This window comes from Gobius niger (assembly GCF_951799975.1).
Source record: "Gobius niger genome assembly, chromosome: 10".
In the NCBI taxonomy this organism is placed as follows: domain Eukaryota; kingdom Metazoa; phylum Chordata; class Actinopteri; order Gobiiformes; family Gobiidae; genus Gobius; species Gobius niger.
In genome coordinates this window covers 1,356,355-1,373,392 of record NC_136861.1, presented here as the reverse complement: position 1 = coordinate 1,373,392, position 17,038 = coordinate 1,356,355, and the positions used below count along the sequence as shown (strand labels likewise).

Sequence of the window (17,038 nt, the reverse complement as noted above, 5' to 3'; positions counted from 1 at the left end):
TCATGTGAGCTTATAGATTTGATCTTTACATGACTTCACGTTGCCAGAGCAAAAGTTGATAAATTGAATAGAATAATACATTTGTGTATGAACATTTAATTTGATTGCACAAATCAATTGCACAGACAGTGATTTGGTGGCCTGATCACAGATGCATTCCTCTGAAACAGAAGTTGGCAGCGTCAGGACACTCCGGTTTGTAGCCATAGGCTAATTTCCCGCACGGGGAGAACATGCAAACTCAACACACAAGGGTCCAGGTGGGAATCGAACCCGGGACCTTCTTGCTGTGAAGCACCAGCTACTGCTGCGCCACCTCTGGTCCCTAATGATCCATATATGTATGATATATATGTATGTATATGTATATATATACACTGCTCACAAAAACTTAGGGCACACTCAAAAATCACATCCTAGATGTCAATCAATTCGATTTTTCGGATGAAAATCTTTATTCATAGTGTAGGACAATGTGTTGAGAACAAAATAACATAAGAATGATAAATGGAAATCAAATTCTCAGCACCTGGAGGTCTGGATCCAAAATTATAGTCAAAATCAAAGTGACAACTCAGGTCACTGGTTGATCCAAATTCTGTAGAAATTCCTCCAAACGAGTCTGTATCTTCCTCAGTCGTGTGTGTGGCCTCCACGTGCCTGAATGCACTCCCTACAACGCCTGGGCAGCTCCTGATGAGACCACGGATGTCCTCCTGAGGGATCTCCTCCCAGACCTGGATTAGAGCATCAGTCAGCTCCTGGACAGTCTGTGGTGCGACGTGGCGTTGGTGGATGGACCGAGACATGATGTCCCAGATGTGCTCTATTGGATTTAAGTCTGGGGAACGGGCAGGCCAGTCCAGAACATCAATACCTTCATCATGCAGGACCTGCTGACACACTCTTGCCACATGTGGCCTGGCATTATCAGGCATCAGAAGGAACCCAGGGCCCACAGCACCAGCATATGGTCTTACAATAGGTCTGAGGATCTCATCCCGGTCCCCAATGCCAGTCAGGGAACCTCTGGCTCGCACATGGAGGGCTGTGCGGCCTCCAATGAAATGCCTCCCCAGACCATCACTGACCCACCACCAAACCGGTCATGCTGGATGATGTTGCAGCAGCAGAACGTTCTCCAGGGCGTCTCCAGACTCTGTCACGTCTGTCACATGTGCTCAGGGTGAACCTGCTCTCATCCGTGAAGAGCACAGGGCACCATCGGCCAATCTGCCAATCGCTGTGTTCTCGGGCAAATCGGGCTGCACGGTGTTGGGCAGTAAGCACCGGCCCAACGCCCTCATACCCCCCTCATACCACCCTCATACCCCCCTCATACCCCCTCATACCCCCTCATACCCCCCTCATACCCCCCTCATACCCCCCTCATACCACCCTCATACCACCCTCACACCACCCTCACACCCCCCTCATGGAGTCGGTTTCTCACCGTTTGAGGACCAACATGCACATTTGTGGCCCTCTGGAGGTCATTTTGTAGGGCTCGGGCAGTGCTTCTCCTGTTTCTCTGTGCACAAATGAGCAGATAGCGGTCCTGCTGCTGGGTTGTTGACCTCGGTCGCCCCCCCCAGGTCTCCTGGTGCACTGGCCTGTCTCCTGGTATCTCCTCCAGGCTCTGGACACTGCGCTGGGAGACACAGCAAACCTTCTTGCCACAGCATGAATGGACGTGCCATTTTGGATGAGCATCACTCCCTGAGCAGCTTCTGTGGGTTGTAGATGCTCCTCATGATGCCTCTAGTGGTGAGAACACTGGACAAATGCAAAAGTGTTCCAAAAATATGGTACAAAGGATGAAGACAGGGAAATGGTCTGTGGTCACCACCTGCAAAACCATTCCTCTTTTGGAGTGATCTTGCTAATTGCCGCTCATTTCCACCTGTGTCTGTTTAATTTCCACTCCATTTCACTTGGTGTTGTGGAAATTAAACAGACAACAGGTGGAAATGAGAGCCAGAGGTTCCCTGACTGGCATTGGGGACCGGGATGAGATCCTCAGACCTATTGTAAGACCATATGCTGGTGCTGTGGGCCCTGGGTTCCTTCTGATGCCTGATAATGCCAGGCCACATGTGGCAAGAGTGTGTCAGCAGGTCCTGCATGATGAAGGTATTGATGTTCTGGACTGGCCTGCCCGTTCCCCAGACTTAAATCCAATAGAGCACATCTGGGACATCATGTCTCGGTCCATCCATCAACGCCACGTGGCACCACAGACTGTCCAGGAGCTGACTGATGCTCTAATCCAGGTCTGGAGGAGATCCCTCAGGAGGACATCCGTGGTCTCATCAGGAGCTGCCCAGGCGTTGTAGGGAGTGCATTCAGGCACGTGGAGGCCACACACACCACTGAGGATGATACAGACTCGTTTGGAGGAATTTCTACAGAATTTGGATCAACCAGTGACCTGAGTTGTTACTTTGATTTTGACTATAATTTTGGATCCAGACCTCCAGGGGCTGAGAATTTGATTTCCATTTATCATTCTTATGTTATTTTGTTCTCAACACATTGCCCTACACTATGAATAAAGATTTCCATCTGAAAAATCGAATTGATTGACATCTAGGATGTGTTTTTTGAGTTTGCCTTACACACATACACACGTGCGTGTATATATATATATATATATATATATATATATATATATATATATATATATATATTTATATATTTATATATATATAAATAATAGGTTCCCCTCTGGGGCCAGGACTCCCCTGAAAAAGAGAATCTCAATGGGACGGCTAAATTAAGGTCAGGAAAAAATGGGAATAGTAAAAGTTTATGTTCTGCAGCTTTCACACAATAACCGCTAAAGCAAAAAGTCTCAGTTTACCCCACTCTCCCCAACAGGGCCTTTAAAAACAAATGACCCTCAGCTATGAGCTACATCATGACTGGGAATTGCCTCTAAAGTATTTTGGTTCCATTTTGCTCCGTGAGTATCTGGAACCAGCCCTTTGAGAGGGATCGATTCATTTCAGTGAGTCCATGGTTTCATTCTTTGTGAAGGTGCCGATATTAGCCTGTTGTTTATTGACCGATAGTTATTGTGGGAGATTCTTCCATCCTGTAGCCCAGGGCCTGCGGTTTGCTCGTCTGTGCTGCTCACGTGCGTGTGCTCCTCCTCCCGGGCTCCAGCGCACCGTGGTTGCTGATGCTGCGGTCCCTTTAAGCGGCTGCCTTACCCTCGGACGGACGTAGGAGTGCGGGCCGTAGTGGCCTCGGTGCAGCTTTGGGAGAGAGCACCGCGCGTGTGGGCTTGTCTTTGAGGGCTGGCGCATCACTGAGGATGGACCGTGCGCTCTGAGAAGCCGCTCATCAGCAGCATCCGAACAGCACCGTCCCGGGCTTTTACGCGCAGATTAACGGGCTCACCATGATGTCCTCCTACTACCATACCGGCAAGGAAGCAGACATGGCTGCCATGACCGAGCCGCTGTGTCTGGAGAGAGGTACGTACCACATCTGTGCGCATCTGTCCCTGTCCTCGGGCCCAGATGTCACCGAGGATACGCGTTACAGACGCGCACTAAACGGGGGTCAGAGATGTTTGGACTGCTCATCGGTCAGTGCCTTTTAGATCTGCCCCCATTATTCCATCCAAAGCTTTTAAAGCCCCTGAGGTAATAATGCTAATATAGGCCATAAGCTGACGCATCACATACATGTATTTATAAAACCTGTTGGACCTTGGGTCAGCCCCACTTGTCCCCTCCACTGAAATAAACTGCTTGTTGTGGCTGAGTGGTTAGCGTTCTTGACTCTCAACAAGAAGTTCCCGGGTTCGATTCCCAGACCATGCAGGTCTGTCAGTGTGGACTTTGCATGTTTCTCTCCCTGGGTCTGGATGGGTTTGCTCCAGGTCAACTGAAAGCATGCATACCCATCCTCCAGCAGGTGATTCTGACCATCAGTCTGGCTCCACATCTGGAGATGGGTCTGCGGTCGCCCACTGCTCCTTACGGGTCACCCCAGCGGGCCGCGGCAAAAAAGAGGCAAATGCACAGGACAAACCACCAAACACGCCACAACCCGAGAGCAAATGTTGTTTCGGAAAAAATAACTTTAACTGGGTTTTTGAAAAACAAAAATACGTACTGAAAAATACATAATTCCTGGTAAAAATGTCAGACGAGGCCGATGGAAAGACAGAAAAAGGTGGGATCCATAATTTCCTTATCAGGGCTCAAGTTATTTCCCTTATGTTACTGTCACAGTTAAAGCTGGGTTACCTGACTTCGTATGATGTTGCATTGTCTTCATGTAAATGTTTATGAGCGATGGAAGATAAAAGTAGTCGTAGTGCATATAATTAATTTGCTTGAACAATTTGGATGTGCAGGAGGGATTGTGAGAGCTGGAAAGGATTTGGAGCTAAAACTAACCATTTCACATTTTGAACAGGAAAATCAGTTTCCGGAATATTACTAATGATAAATGTGAGGATGCTTAAGCCAAAGATCCGGGATGTTGGGATGGCTCCAGGTGTCCTGCAGTAGCTCCACAGCACGGACAGTGTGTCATGGGTGTGTGCTCAGATGTGTGCAGGGTGGTGGAGCTACTGGACCGACTGCAGAGGAGCGGAGAGCTGCCCCCACCCAAACTGCAGGCGCTCCAGAGGGTGCTCCAGAGCAAGTTCTGCGCTGCAATCAGAGAGGTGCTCACTGCTGTACACTCTTTCACCAACACGCTTTCACCAACACTCTTTCACCAACACGCTTTCACCAACACACTTTCACCAACACTCTTTCACCAACGCTCTTTCACCAAGACTCTTTCACCAACACGCGTTCACCAAGACTCTTTCACCAACACGCTTTCACCAAGACTCTTTCACCAACACGCTTTCACCAACACTCTTTCACCAACACGCTTTCACCAACACTCTTTCACCAACACGCTTTCACCAACACTCTTTCACCAACACTCTTTCACCAACACTCTTTCACCGACACGCTTTCACCGACACTCTTTCACCAACACGCTTTCACCAACACGCTTTCACCAACACTCTTTCACCAACGCTCTTTCACCAACACACTTTCACCAACACTCTTTCACCAACACACTTTCACCAACGCTCTTTCACCAAGACTCTTTCACCAACACTCTTTCACCAACACGCTTTCACCAACGCTCTTTCACCAACGCTCTTTCACCAACACGCTTTCACCAACACACTTTCATCCAACGCGCTTTCACCAACGCGCTTTCACCAACGCTCTTTCACCAACACTCTTTCACTAACACTCTTTCACCAACACTCTTTCACCAACACTCTTTCACCAACACTCTTTCACCAACACTCTTTCACCAACACTCTTTCACCAACACGCTTTCACCAACACTCTTTCACCAACACGCTTTCACCAACACTCTTTCACCAACACTCTTTCACCAACACGCTTTCACCAACACTCTTTCACCAACACGCTTTCACCAACACTCTTTCACCGACACTCTTTCACCAACACGCTTTCACCAACACTCTTTCACCAACACTCTTTCACCAACACGCTTTCACCAACACGCTTTCACCAACGCTCTTTCACCAACGCTCTTTCACCAACACTCTTTCACCAACACTCTTTCACCAACACGCTTTCACCAACACGCTTTCACCAACACGCTTTCACCAACACGCTTTCACCAACACGCTTTCACCAACACTCTTTCACCAACGCTCTTTCACCAACACTCTTTCACCAACGCTCTTTCACCAACGCTCTTTCACCAACACGCTTTCACCAACACTCTTTCACCAACACTCTTTCACCAACGCTCTTTCACCAACACTCTTTCACCAACACGCTTTCACCAACACTCTTTCACCAACACGCTTTCACCAACACTCTTTCACCAACACTCTTTCACCAACACGCTTTCACCAACACTCTTTCACCAACACGCTTTCACCAACACTCTTTCACCGACACTCTTTCACCAACACGCTTTCACCAACACTCTTTCACCAACACTCTTTCACCAACACGCTTTCACCAACACGCTTTCACCAACACGCTTTCACCAACACTCTTTCACCAACGCTCTTTCACCAACACTCTTTCACCAACACTCTTTCACCAACACGCTTTCACCAACACGCTTTCACCAACACGCTTTCACCAACACGCTTTCACCAACACGCTTTCACCAACACGCTTTCACCAACACTCTTTCACCAACGCTCTTTCACCAACGCTCTTTCACCAACACGCTTTCACCAACACTCTTTCACCAACACTCTTTCACCAACGCTCTTTCACCAACGCTCTTTCACCAACACTCTTTCACCAACACGCTTTCACCAACACTCTTTCACCAACACTCTTTCACCAACACTCTTTCACCAACACTCTTTCACCAACACTCTTTCACCAACACTCTTTCACCAACACTCTTTCACCAACACTCTTTCACCAACACTCTTTCACCAACACGCTTTCACCAACACGCTTTCACCAACACTCTTTCACCAACACTCTTTCACCAACACTCTTTCACCAACACTCTTTCACCAACACGCTTTCACCAACACGCTTTCACCAACGCTCTTTCACCAACACTTTCACCAACACGCTTTCACCAACACTCTTTCACCAACGCTCTTTCACCAACACGCTTTCACCAACACGCTTTCACCAACACGCTTTCACCAACACGCTTTCACCAACACGCTTTCACCAACACGCTTTCACCAACACGCTTTCACCAACACGCTTTCACCAACACGCTTTCACCAACGCTCTTTCACCAACACTTTCACCAACACGCTTTCACCAACACTCTTTCACCAACGCTCTTTCACCAACACGCTTTCACCAACACGCTTTCACCAACACTCTTTCACCAACACTCTTTCACCAACACGCGTTCACCAACACGCTTTCACCAACACGCTTTCACCAACGCGCTTTCACCAACGCTCTTTCACCAACACTCTTTCACCAACACTCTTTCACCAACACGCTTTCACCAACACTCTTTCACCAACACGCTTTCACCAACACGCGTTCACCAACACTCTTTCACCAACACGCTTTCACCAACACGCTTTCACCAACGCTCTTTCACCAACACTCTTTCACCAACACGCTTTCACCAACACGCTTTCACCAACGCTCTTTCACCAACGCTCTTTCACCAACACTTTCACCAACACGCTTTCACCAACACTCTTTCACCAACGCTCTTTCACCAACACGCTTTCACCAACACTCTTTCACCAACACGCTTTCACCAACACTCTTTCACCAACACTCTTTCACCAACACTCTTTCACCAACACTCTTTCACCAACACTCTTTCACCAACACGCTTTCACCAACACTCTTTCACCAACACGCTTTCACCAACACTCTTTCACCAACACTCTTTCACCAACACTCTTTCACCAACACGCTTTCACCAACACTCTTTCACCAACGCTCTTTCACCAACACTCTTTCACCAACACGCTTTCACCAACACGCTTTCACCAACACGCTTTCACCAACACTCTTTCACCAACACGCTTTCACCAACACTCTTTCACCAACACGCTTTCACCAACACGCTTTCACCAACACGCTTTCACCAACACGCTTTCACCAACGCGCTTTCACCAACACTCTTTCACCAACACTCTTTCACCAACACGCTTTCACCAACACGCTTTCACCAACACTCTTTCACCAACACGCTTTCACCAACACGCTTTCACCAACGCTCTTTCACCAACACTTTCACCAACACGCTTTCACCAACACTCTTTCACCAACGCTCTTTCACCAACACTCTTTCACCAACACGCTTTCACCAACACTCTTTCACCAACACGCTTTCACCAACACTCTTTCACCAACACTCTTTCACCAACACTCTTTCACCAACACTCTTTCACCAACACGCTTTCACCAACACTCTTTCACCAACACGCTTTCACCAACACTCTTTCACCAACACGCTTTCACCAACACTCTTTCACCAACACTCTTTCACCAACACGCTTTCACCAACACTCTTTCACCAACACTCTTTCACCAACACTCTTTCACCAACACTCTTTCACCAACACGCTTTCACCAACACTCTTTCACCAACACTCTTTCACCAACACTCTTTCACCAACACTCTTTCACCAACACTCTTTCACCAACACTCTTTCACCAACACTCTTTCACCAACACGCTTTCACCAACACTCTTTCACCAACACGCTTTCACCAACACTCTTTCACCAACACTCTTTCACCAACACGCTTTCACCAACACTCTTTCACCAACACTCTTTCACCAACACTCTTTCACCAACACTCTTTCACCAACACGCTTTCACCAACACTCTTTCACCAACACTCTTTCACCAACACTCTTTCACCAACACTCTTTCACCAACACTCTTTCACCAACACTCTTTCACCAACACTCTTTCACCAACACTCTTTCACCAACACTCTTTCACCAACACGCTTTCACCAACACGCTTTCACCAACACTCTTTCACCAACACGCTTTCACCAACACTCTTTCACCAACACTCTTTCACCAACACTCTTTCACCAACACGCTTTCACCAACACGCTTTCACCAACACTCTTTCACCAACACTCTTTCACCAACACTCTTTCACCAACACTCTTTCACCAACACTCTTTCACCAACACTCTTTCACCAACACTCTTTCACCAACACGCTTTCACCAACACTCTTTCACCAACACGCTTTCACCAACACTCTTTCACCAACACGCTTTCACCAACACTCTTTCACCAACACTCTTTCACCAACACGCTTTCACCAACACTCTTTCACCAACACTCTTTCACCAACACGCTTTCACCAACACTCTTTCACCAACACTCCTTCACCAACACGCTTTCACCAACGCTCTTTCACCAACGCTCTTTCACCAACACTCTTTCACCAACACTCTTTCACCAACACTCTTTCACCAACACTCTTTCACCAACACGCTTTCACCAACACTCTTTCACCAACACTCTTTCACCAACACTCCTTCACCAACACGCTTTCACCAACGCTCTTTCACCAACGCTCTTTCACCAACACTCTTTCACCAACACTCCTTCACCAACACGCTTTCACCAACACTCTTTCACCAACACTCTTTCACCAACACGCTTTCACCAACACTCTTTCACCAACACTCCTTCACCAACACGCTTTCACCAACGCTCTTTCACCAACACTCTTTCACCAACACTCTTTCACCAACACGCTTTCACCAACACTCTTTCACCAACACTCTTTCACCAACACTCTTTCACCAACGCTCTTTCACCAACACTCTTTCACCAACACTCTTTCACCAACACGCTTTCACCAACACTCTTTCACCAACGCTCTTTCACCAACACTCTTTCACCAACACTCTTTCACCAACACGCTTTCACCAACGCTCTTTCACCAACACTCTTTCACCAACACTCTTTCACCAACACGCTTTCACCAACACTCTTTCACCAACACTCTTTCACCAACACTCTTTCACCAACGCTCTTTCACCAACACTCTTTCACCAACACGCTTTCACCAACACTCTTTCACCAACACTCTTTCACCAACGCTCTTTCACCAACACTCCTTCACCAACACGCTTTCACCAACACTCTTTCACCAACACTCTTTCACCAACACGCTTTCACCAACACTCTTTCACCAACACTCCTTCACCAACACGCTTTCACCAACACGCTTTCACCAACACTCTTTCACCAACACTCTTTCACCAACACTCCTTCACCAACACGCTTTCACCAACACGCTTTCACCAACACTCTTTCACCAACACTCTTTCACCAACACTCTTTCACCAACACTCTTTCACCAACACGCTTTCACCAACACGCTTTCACCAACACGCTTTCACCAACACTCTTTCACCAACACGCTTTCACCAACACGCTTTCACCAACACGCTTTCACCAACACTCTTTCACCAACACTCTTTCACCAACACTCTTTTAACAACACTCTTTCACCAACACGCTTTCACCAACACTCTTTCACCAACACTCTTTCACCAACACTCTTTCACCAACACTCCTTCACCAACACTCTTTCACCAACACGCTTTCACCAACACTCTTTCAACAACACTCTTTCACCAACACGCTTTCACCAACACTCTTTCAACAACACTCTTTCACCAACACGCTTTCACCAACACGCTTTCACCAACACGCTTTCACCAACACTCTTTCACCAACACTCTTTCACCAACACTCTTTTAACAACACTCTTTCACCAACACGCTTTCACCCTGAGAATGTGTGTCTCCCTCTTGTGTGCTGCAGGTGTACGAGCAGCTCTATGACACCCTGGACATCATCGGGGGCCCTGAGGTGCGAGCACAGGCGGTGGCCAAGGTGCGTCACTCGGAGCAAAGTCAGAGCGAGTTACAAAAAGCTCCAGCTCTTAAAGCAGCTTCTTTTTGGAGTTGTTCTATCGCCACGCCTGTATTTGAGAGTTTAAACGCACTTGTTCCTGAGTTTGGTTCCTCTTTCCCCTGTACATATGTCAGTATATTGTATAAATTGATATGTTTTAAAGGTGCATTATGCAAAGGAAATATGTTGATATTTGTGCGTATTTGACCTTGGAGTGACCCAGCAGCTGCATGAGTGGCGATCACGGGGCCCCTCGGGTGCTCCAGGATCCGTTGTTTGTTAGGTGTTCTGGTCGACGCCCCGTCAGCAGAGAGAACCTCCCAAACAATGCTCTGTGCACTGTGAGCGAAAGTAAAGGCGCCACTCATACAGGGTTAGTGCTAGATCGTCTGCTCCGGAGGGACAGTCTGCTGTGAAAACGTGAGATATCATGACACATTAACCTCTTAACTCCCGCCTGAACCGAGAGGATCTTTTTCCTCACGTCATCAGATTTTTTTTCCAAATTTTTTTTGTTGGGTGTTCAACTCATTTTTGTAACTTTTTGGTATTTTTTTTAATCACATTTTTGTCATTTTTTCGTCAATTTTTTCGTCAATTTTTAATCAATTTTTTGTCACATTTTTGTAATTTTTTTGTCACAAATTGTCACATTTTTGTAATTTTTTGGTCCATTTTTTATCCATTTTTTGTCCATTTTTTGTGACATTTTTGCCACTTTTCATACATTTTTTGTCACTTTTTTTGTCAATGTTTTCTCACTTTTTTGTCACATTTCCATCATTGTTTTATTGCTATTTTCACAGCTTTTTTTCCAGAAGCTTTTGGATTGGGGTAAAGCCAAACAGGAGAAAATGTGCTCGGTTCAGGTGGGAGTTAAGGGGTCAACCTTACGGATTAGGGTTCGGATTAGGATTATTTGTATTTTTAGACAAACCAACTCATAGATCTATACAAACAGCAGACCGTCCCTCCGGAGCAGACGATCTAGCGCTAACCCTCATACAGCTGCCAGGTCACTACGAGGTCAAATCAATGGCCGCTGGCTGCTCTGCTTTATGCCCACGACACTAGAGGCCGCCCTTGCTGTAGTACCTCCATATCGCCACTAGTCTCCCATTGAAAAGCATTGGACTTTAGACATGTTAAAAACAACTTTAACGCCTGTTTTTTTTTCAACACTAGACTCTTCCTCCTGAGATAACGCTGGGTTAGTCACAATTTAAGAAACCAGGCTGGTTTTCGTAAGAAAAATGTTACAAATCTCGTACTTAAAGCCACACCGCGTAAGATTTGACCTAATGAAAAAAAATGGAAATACAAGAATTTATTTTATGATAGATATTTTCACCATTGAAAAATACCTCAAACAAACATGTGCTTTGGGTCTGAGCAGCTCGCCTCTGCTAAAACATGACTGACTTTACCGGGAGTGGGGACGTCTCCAGCTCGTTTCCATGGAGACGTCAACTAAAGTCAGTAGAGTTGAGAGTTAAACAGGTTTGGCCCTCATACAGATCCATTCTTTGAGGATCCACTGCAAAAAATAGCATTGTCTGTGTCGAGCTGGTCATTGAGAGCAAGGTTTGTGCTGATGGTGCAGTATAGTCCAAAATGTTACACAGTGTGCCTTTAATGAGGGTCGGACTGTTAGCATTGGAGCAGCCCAAGCTACACGTCACGCAAGGGCTGAGTGAAGATCAGTGAAGATCCCGCCCTTATGCCCTTTTTAGGAACATGCTTCGTCAGAGCTGGGGAGGGGGACCTCGAGCGTGGGCATTATGGTGAACGGGGAGGACGTCCATTATATTTACAGTCTACACACAAATATCAACATTTGTTTTTTCCCCACATATAAAGTTACATAATGCAGATTTAACATTATGTAACTAATGTAATGGCCTATTAACAATTATACAAATGTTTACTTAAAACTCAAGTTTATTTATTTGATTTTAATAGAAAACATTCTTGTACCGCGCACCCTGACCTCTGCTGTGTCTGCTGACCCTCAGGCCACTGTGGCTGCGTTCGCCGCCAGCGAAGGCCACGCCCACCCCCGCGTGGTGGAGCTTCCCAAGACTGACGAGGGGCTGGGCTTCAACATCATGGGGGGCAAGGAGCAGAACTCGCCCATCTACATCTCCAGAGTGATCCCCGGAGGCGTGGCGGACCGTCAGGGCGGGCTGAAGAGAGGCGACCAGCTGCTGTCGGTCAACGGAGTGGTGAGGCCTTCAGGCGTAGAACTTCCCGAGAACTTTGAAATTGTACTTTTATCAAGAAGGAAAACGTAACCCCCAAGTTGACTTTTGATTGTAGTACCTTTTTATAAACCATGCTACAAAACGATGAACAGTAGGGGCTGTGACATCATCTGAAACCCAGCCATCACTATACTTTATTCTTTTATTGTTCACATGATCAAATGGATCCTTTTGGTGTTTATTTGTACAACCTTTTAGGGAACTTTGTGTTTAAAAGTATTTGAGCCCCATCGGGAAATGTGTTCCCTGCTTTTGACCCGCCCTCAAAGCCGCTGAAATTGACCTGTCGGAGCAGCCATCGAAGGCCAAAATCACGTGGCTGGCGGATGAACCTATTGTACATGTTTTAGTGGTAGAGGAAAACCGGAGGAAACCAACAGACACAGGGAGAACATGGAAACTCCACACAGAAAGGCTCCGTCACGGTGAAGCACGAGCGCCACCAAACGGTTAAGCTGCAGTTTCTGTAGGATGTGGATAAAAACAGTAACGAGAGAGAGAGAAATTCAACCAGACAAACATTTTGAAATGGAGTAGTTACAGTCATGTTTACCTCATTCAGCGCCGCCCACAGAAAAGCTCCTCTCACAGGTCACGCTGATTTAGTGTGACGTAAACATGCCACATTATCGCCACAGGGCACTTACAAGAAATGGTTTGCTTTAAGACACACTTTGAGTTGAGTTTTGAATATTAAAATGTAGGACATTCCCTGACAGTGAGGGGGAGACCTTTGTCCAGAGGCTGTTCTTCTGTAAGGACCTCACAGCGCCCCCTGGAGGAGACCCGACAGGACTTTGGTGGTGGTTTTAGCGGCTCGTGTGGTGAACAGGTCTGGGCTCATTTGACACATTAGGACTTTGCTGGAGCAAGTAGGAGGTGGAAAGTCTGCAATGATGCGGTCGTTGCTCTCTCTCTCTCTCTCAATCAACATTCCACACACATTTTGCTTTCCATTCGAATTGGCAAATCAGACAAGATGGCTGCCACATTAGCGACTGTAGAGTTGACTAAGTCCTGACCTTGTGCCCGTGCTGCAGAGTGTGGAGGGCGAGCACCACGAGAAGGCGGTGGAGCTGCTGAAGGCGGCCCAGGGCACGGTCAAACTGGTGGTGCGCTACACACCGCGAGTCCTGGAGGAGATGGAGGCGCGCTTCGAGAAGATGAGGAGCGCCCGCAGAAGGCAGCACACGACCAGCTACTCGTGAGTACCCAGGGGCTCATGGGGGTTTTCAGGCATGAGACAACTGGAGGGGAATGGATAGAGCAGATGACCTTTGAACCCACACCTGAACCGAGCACATTTACTCCAGTTTGGCATTAGCTTTGTGGAAAAAGGGAGGAAAACGAAAAAAAAAGCAAGAAAAACATTACAATAACGCGGCGACAAAAGAGTAACGATTAGTTTTGTAGGTCTTAGCTTTCAAATGAGGCATTACTCTGGCCTAAAGGCTGTAAGCTCCAGTCGGGAAGCTTTTGGGCAAAGCTGAACTGGAGAAAATGCGCTCGGTTAATGCGGGCATGAAGAGGTTCAGGATGTTTCCTTTTATGCAATAATCATTATTGACCACTGGACATCGGACTTGTCACCAGGCAACCACTCTGTACACAAGGGCCAAGGAACAAGCAGCAGTTCTTACCTTGATGTCTGGATAATTCGGCCTAACTCTTGTGCCACGAGTGTTTTAGAAAATGTGTCAGACTTTGCACACCTGGTACCACCGCATCAAATACTGAACCACCCGGTCCAGATGAGGTCATATCAGGACTGATGTTTCTAAACTGGGCGTAAGTCATGTCCAAACCATAAACAGACTGATCTGAAATGCATCACTACATTGAAGCCCCTATACCTGATTGTTTTCCTTAGTAATGGTAAAAAGTATAGTGTGAATTCACATACTTGTGGAAAAGTTAATGTGAATCCAATTTGTATCAATTGCAAGCTAGTTTTTCAGCATTTTAAAAGTGACCGTGCTTTCCCTGTTTGTGAACAAAAACAAAAAGCAGGTATAGGACCTTTAAATCATTTCAGGTCTAAAGTGCAGTTATCCCTGTTCCATCACAGTAGTGATGGCAGATGAGACTTGTATTACCACCTCTGTTGTGACGAAAGAGCGACATCTAGTGGTTAGAAAAAGGGCATTGCAGCACTTAAAAACATTCTGGGCTTGTTTTTAGGAGTTTTTATAGCTAGCTTCAAAGGTAACTGCACTCCCAAATAGTAGTAGTAGTAAGTATACTCGTGATGGGCTAAAGGAGCCGAGGTGTCGACACGTATCAGGCACAGAAAGCAACACCTCGACCGAGTTGTATCACGAGCGTATCGTTTTAAGAAAAGTCACGTGACCAAAACTGTATCATTCTGTATCGTAGTGCAGCAGTGAGCACCAGGGGGCGCCAGCTGAACCAGAGCAGCGCTGATCCCCGCGGGCGATGCAGAGCCCAAGCGCCCGCCCCAGGCCACTCAAAACTTTGACTTTGAGGCGAATCTGCCCCGATTACAAAATGATTCAATAGATATTGTGTAAAGTAATAGAGAGTGTCCGGTTAGCAAGCAGGGTCATGAGTTTGAGTCAGAGGATGGTCTATGATGGTTTAGTCTTAACATCCCCTGGTAAACAAAAGCAAAAATACGTTTGGTGCCCTTTTATTGTCACAAGCACTATCCTTTATCTTGGTCAGTGACTTCATTTCCAGAAGGTTGTATCACTGATACTTCTCATCAATTTGTGTCTATTCTCATTATCCGGAGCAGTTTTCCTCTTTCTAAATGATCAACAGCTCAATCCTGACGATTTGGTTCACATTTCTGTACGAAAAAAAGCTGTCAGTGTTGAGTTCGCTTTCTCAGACTCACTGCTGCAATACTTTTTCACCACTAGATGGAGCCTGTAAGTCTACCAACAGTCATGGATAGATGAGATATACACTATCATCGACCCCGTGGGAGAAAAGAGAAACCTGGAGGAGAACCTCTTTGAAGGAGAGCTCCAAGGGTGGGCAGTGTGCAGGAGCCCAGGGCTGATGGGAGTCCCTCTGCAGACAGGGCTGATGGGAGTCCCTCTGCAGACAGGGCTGATGGGAGTCCCTCTGCAGACGGGGCTGATGGGAGTCCCTCTGCAGACGGGGCTGATGGGAGTCCCTCTGCAGACGGGGCTGATGGGAGTCCCTCTGCAGACGGGGCTGATGGGAGTCCCTCTGCAGACGGGGCTGATGGGAGTCCCTCTGCAGACGGGGCTGATGGGAGTCCCTCTGCAGACGGGGCTGATGGGAGTCCCTCTGCAGACGGGGCTGATGGGAGTCCCTCTGCAGACGGGGCTGATGGGAGTCCCTCTGCAGACGGGGCTGATGGGAGTCCCTCTGCAGACGGGGCTGATGGGAGTCCCTCTGCAGACAGGGCTGATGGGAGTCCCGCTGCAGACAGGGCTGATGGGAGACTCTCTGCAGACAGGGCTGATGGGAGTCCCTCTGCAGACAGGGCTGATGGGAGTCCCTCTGCAGACAGGGCTGATGGGAGTCCCTCTGCAGACAGGGCTGATGGGAGTCCCTCTGCAGACAGGGCTGATGGGAGTCCCTCTGCAGACAGGGCTGATGGGAGTCCCTCTGCAGACAGGGCTGATGGGAGTCCCTCTGCAGACAGGGCTGATGGGAGTCCCTCTGCAGACAGGGCCCTGGGTCTGTGGGGCTCAGCAGTAATGTGGCTGCTCTTCCCACAGGTCGCTGGAGTCCAGAGGTTAACCAGCCCTCCAACCTCTTCCTCTCAGCCGGATGAGACTTCCCCATGCCCCCGATCAGACACCCCTCTCCAGCCTCTCTGCATGGCTCTGAACCAACGCAGCGTGCAGTTACGTACGCCAACAGTTGGAGGTTGCTAGCGTAAGATTAGATTAGTATAGATGTATAGGCCTGTGTTACTGCCTGTTATTTATCCCTATAGCCAAAAGAATAAAGACATGTGTCCAATGTGTGTCTGCCTCTGTATTAATGTCTCCAGCTCATGTATCAATCGAATATTGGGTTCACTGATTACTGGAATGTTGATTTATTCATGTAGGCTATACAACTTACATTTTTGTTATGGGTCTGGAATAAACAAAATATCCAATTACTGCCTCTGACCGTAGCAGTGAAAACCTGGATTTTCAAATGAAAATACAGTAAATCAAAACATTAAAACTTGCTTTTGTAACTGTGCACAAATGCATATTCAAGAGACCAAAGCTACGACTGCTGTGTTTTTTCCAAATCAGTAAGAGATCGCGCTACCAAGTCAACCTTTAATTCAATTTAAATACCTTGTATACAGCCATGTTTGAAAAGTTGCCTCCGAGAGCAATACTTGCATAGATTT

The 17,038-nt window shown here is 47.2% G+C and overlaps 1 protein-coding gene across 1 annotated transcript; it reads left to right on the top strand.

Annotated features, from left to right (window-relative positions):
* The first annotated feature begins 3,198 nt into the window (after window positions 1–3,198).
* On the top strand, window positions 3,199–16,654 carry lin7b (lin-7 homolog B (C. elegans)). The gene is made up of 6 exons (XM_079565458.1): window positions 3,199–3,482; window positions 4,569–4,687; window positions 10,328–10,399; window positions 12,436–12,645; window positions 13,725–13,888; window positions 16,404–16,654. Exons 1-6 carry the CDS (start codon window positions 3,407–3,409, stop codon window positions 16,423–16,425), a joined length of 663 nt encoding a protein of 220 aa, XP_079421584.1. The 5' UTR covers window positions 3,199–3,406; the 3' UTR covers window positions 16,426–16,654.
* The last annotated feature ends 384 nt before the right edge of the window (window positions 16,655–17,038 follow it).

Coding starts and splice junctions, on each gene's coding strand:
- lin7b (XM_079565458.1), top strand. CDS start 3,407: ATGATGTCCTCCTACTACCATACCGGCAAGGAAGCAGACATGGCTGCC. Junction 3,483..4,568: donor GCCGCTGTGTCTGGAGAGAG/GTACGTACCACA, acceptor GTGTGTGCTCAG/ATGTGTGCAGGGTGGTGGAG. Junction 13,889..16,403: donor CAGCACACGACCAGCTACTC/GTGAGTACCCAG, acceptor CTCTTCCCACAG/GTCGCTGGAGTCCAGAGGTT.